Source organism: Octopus bimaculoides, chromosome 23 (genome assembly GCF_001194135.2).
Source record: "Octopus bimaculoides isolate UCB-OBI-ISO-001 chromosome 23, ASM119413v2, whole genome shotgun sequence".
Taxonomy (NCBI): Eukaryota; Metazoa; Mollusca; class Cephalopoda; order Octopoda; family Octopodidae; genus Octopus; species Octopus bimaculoides.
The window spans coordinates 24,145,710-24,148,673 of record NC_069003.1 but is presented as its reverse complement, the minus strand read 5'-3'; the positions used below and the strand labels follow the sequence as shown (position 1 = coordinate 24,148,673).

General features: G+C 35.8%; 1 protein-coding gene across 1 annotated transcript in view; it reads right to left on the bottom strand.

The window, feature by feature from the left end:
* Positions 1-811: 811 nt before the first annotated feature.
* LOC106874622 (uncharacterized) overlaps positions 812-2,964 on the bottom strand; it is a 20,078-nt gene continuing 17,925 nt past the window's right edge. Inside the window, exons 8-9 of the mRNA XM_014922414.2 lie at positions 2,530-2,794; positions 812-1,371 (exon numbers count right to left, since the gene is read on the bottom strand). Of these exons, the coding sequence (XP_014777900.1) occupies positions 1,054-1,371; positions 2,530-2,794 (583 nt within the window). The 3' untranslated portion in view covers positions 812-1,053. The remainder of the gene's footprint in view (positions 1,372-2,529; positions 2,795-2,964) is intronic.

Sequence of the window (2,964 nt, the reverse complement as noted above, 5' to 3'; positions counted from 1 at the left end):
AGAGAGAGATAGATAGATAGATAGATAGATATATAGATAGATAGATAGATAGATAGATAGATAGATAGATAGATAGATAGATATACGATGGACTGTTTCTGTCTACCAAATCTACTCACAAGGTTTTGGACGGCCCGAGGCTATAGTAAAAGACTCTTGCCCAAGGTGCAATGCAGTGGGACTGAACCCAGAACAATGATGTGGTTGAGAAGCCATGTAAGTAGGTAGATAGTAAACTACAAAAGGAAAATAAAATAAAACAAAACAAAGTTGCAGTTTTACCTTGTATTTCTATATTTCAAGGCTATAACCCTAACCCTAACCCTAACCCTAATTTGGAAAAAGCGAGGGATGGAAAAAGTCATTGCTCAGATATGTGGGGTGCTCCCTTTCTCCTTCCTCCTCCACACGTCTAAGCAACATTTGCTTTTCCAAATGTCCTGAAGAAGACGCCATACATTATTTACATTTGACAGATATTTGTTCTCATCTTCTTTGTTGTTAACACGTTTCAGTTGATATACCCTCCAGCCTTCATCAGGTGTCTTGGGGGAAATTTCGAACCTGGGTTCTCACCTGATGAAGGCAGGAGGGTATATCAGCTGAAACGTGTTAACAACAAACAAGATGAGGACTAATACCCGTCAAATGTAAATAATGTAAATAATGTACATAATTCCTCATCTCTTAAGTTTAGAACTGAAGAGGTCATAGCCCCAAAACATAAAAATATTTGGTTAAACTGCTACTTTGTTTTGTTTTGTTTACTTTGTACCTTCTTGCACCGCTGCAGCCTTACACAACAAATCTCTTTAAAGTGAAATAATTTATTTTTAATAGTTGAACTGAAAGCAGAAAGGCAATAAATGGTAATATATAAATATTGGGTCCCAGACATACACCACACATATAAAATATTTTGCACAGTTGGTGAACTAAACAGTATATTAGAATATAATAGAATAAAGAATTTAGTCTCATCTGATTCAACATTTCTCTTTCAATAAACCGTTTCCATGAAAAAATTCCGAACAATGTTAGTAAAATAATCATTTAATCTTGAAGACTTAATTCTTGGAGATCAAAGTCATTTATAATTGATCTCAATCCACATAACTTAAAAGTATAATTCTCTTGTGAGCAATTTACATAACGTTTGTAATCCTGGCAGAAGTCACAAATTACAGGAAGTGAATTTATAAGGAGGCCAGTTCGTTTGCTGTTGTAGTCGAATTTTTTAAGAAGTTTTATTTTCAGTCCTTGGTACTTGGCAATGGCACTTGAATATTGCATTTTTTGTTCTAAATTAACGCTAAGTATATTGATCTGACGTAATTCTTCTAAAAGAGTCTCCAAAGCAGCCATCTGGGTCTAGAAAAAAATATATATATAGAATTAAATTTCATAAACAAACATTTATATATATATATTTCAAATTTTGGTACAAGATCAGCAATTTTGGGGACGGGGGTTGGGGTAAGTCAATAACATCAACCCCGGTACTCAGCTGGTGTTTATTTTATCGATGCCGAAAGGATGAAGGGCAAAGTTGACCTCGGTGAAATCTAAACTCAGAACATGAAGACAAATTTTTAAGTTTGCTTGACATTTTATATGTGTGAAAGGGATTAAAATTTCGATACTCCGTATCAAAGTTTCCAACAAGAATAGGCCGAAAATCAGAGCTTGAGACAAGAAGGCACTTTTGACCAATTAGAATTCTGTTTACATAATCAGTTTGATCGGCTAACTTCTTCTGTCAGTTGAGTAAAGTGTCATCTAAGCTGATGTTTATTGGTAATTAAACTTATTTTGCAACACTTGTGTGTATTTATCAGCTTTGTTTTTGTCGATAAGAATTATCAACTGCTTTTCCTGTGATCACGATTTGAGAAGACATACAGAAGCAGGCTAAAAATCAGACATAATCTCTTGTGGGCAAGAAATGTAAGATAAAGCTTATTATAAACAACACAAACACTTCGTAATTTGATAGCTTTTGATGTGATACCTGTTAAACAGAAATTATTTTTATTTAATGAAAATTTAATAAAATCTAATCATAAGTAAGTGAAATTATGCTAAATACAACTAAATTGAAACCCTTTCCCCCTTGGCCATATCGGCAATTCTGAAAACTTTTGGGTGCAAACTTTACATGAGTAGAAGCTTTTTTTTCTAACAATCCTTATCCTGAAAATCACCTGCGTAAATTACACAGGTGTGCAAATTACATGGGTTTTTACGGTAGATATATATATATATATATATATATATATATATACAATGAGCTTCTTTCAGTTTCCGTCTACCTAATCCACTCACAAGACTTTAGTCAGCCCACAGCTATAAACAAATGACACTTGCTCAAGGTTCTAGCAGTGGGACTGAACCTGGAACCATGGGGTTGGAAAGCAAGCTTCTTACTACACAGCCATATACATGAATATATATATATAGAAGTGATATCATCAGCAACAACAACTATTGCAGCAAACAACAAACAATAAAGCACAGTCGTTTCCATACCTCACAATTCTCAAAACTGAGATAAACAAGATGTTCCATAGCTATTGCGTAACCTTCGACTTCTAGGACACAGCTCATAGATGCTCTGGTGTTGACTTGCAGAACATCCTGGAAATATTCTCTGGCATTATCGAATGACTCTTGGAGAAGATTGCAGTGGGCAATCATATTAAGGACCTCAATTTTGGCACTGTTGTTGGGATCAATCTTGTTGTAGATATACAAGGACTCCAGGAATGCTGCTAGGGCATTGGTCATGTCATGCCTGTAATATGATAAGGTAAGGTTAATGAGTAACAGAGCATAGTGGTTGGGGTTGATGGTGGTGGTGGTGGTCGTCGTCGTGGCAGTTGTGGTGATGGTGATAGAGATGGTAGTGGCGGCAGTAGTGGTGATGGTGGTGGTGGTGGTCGTCGTCGTGGCAGTTGTGGTGAT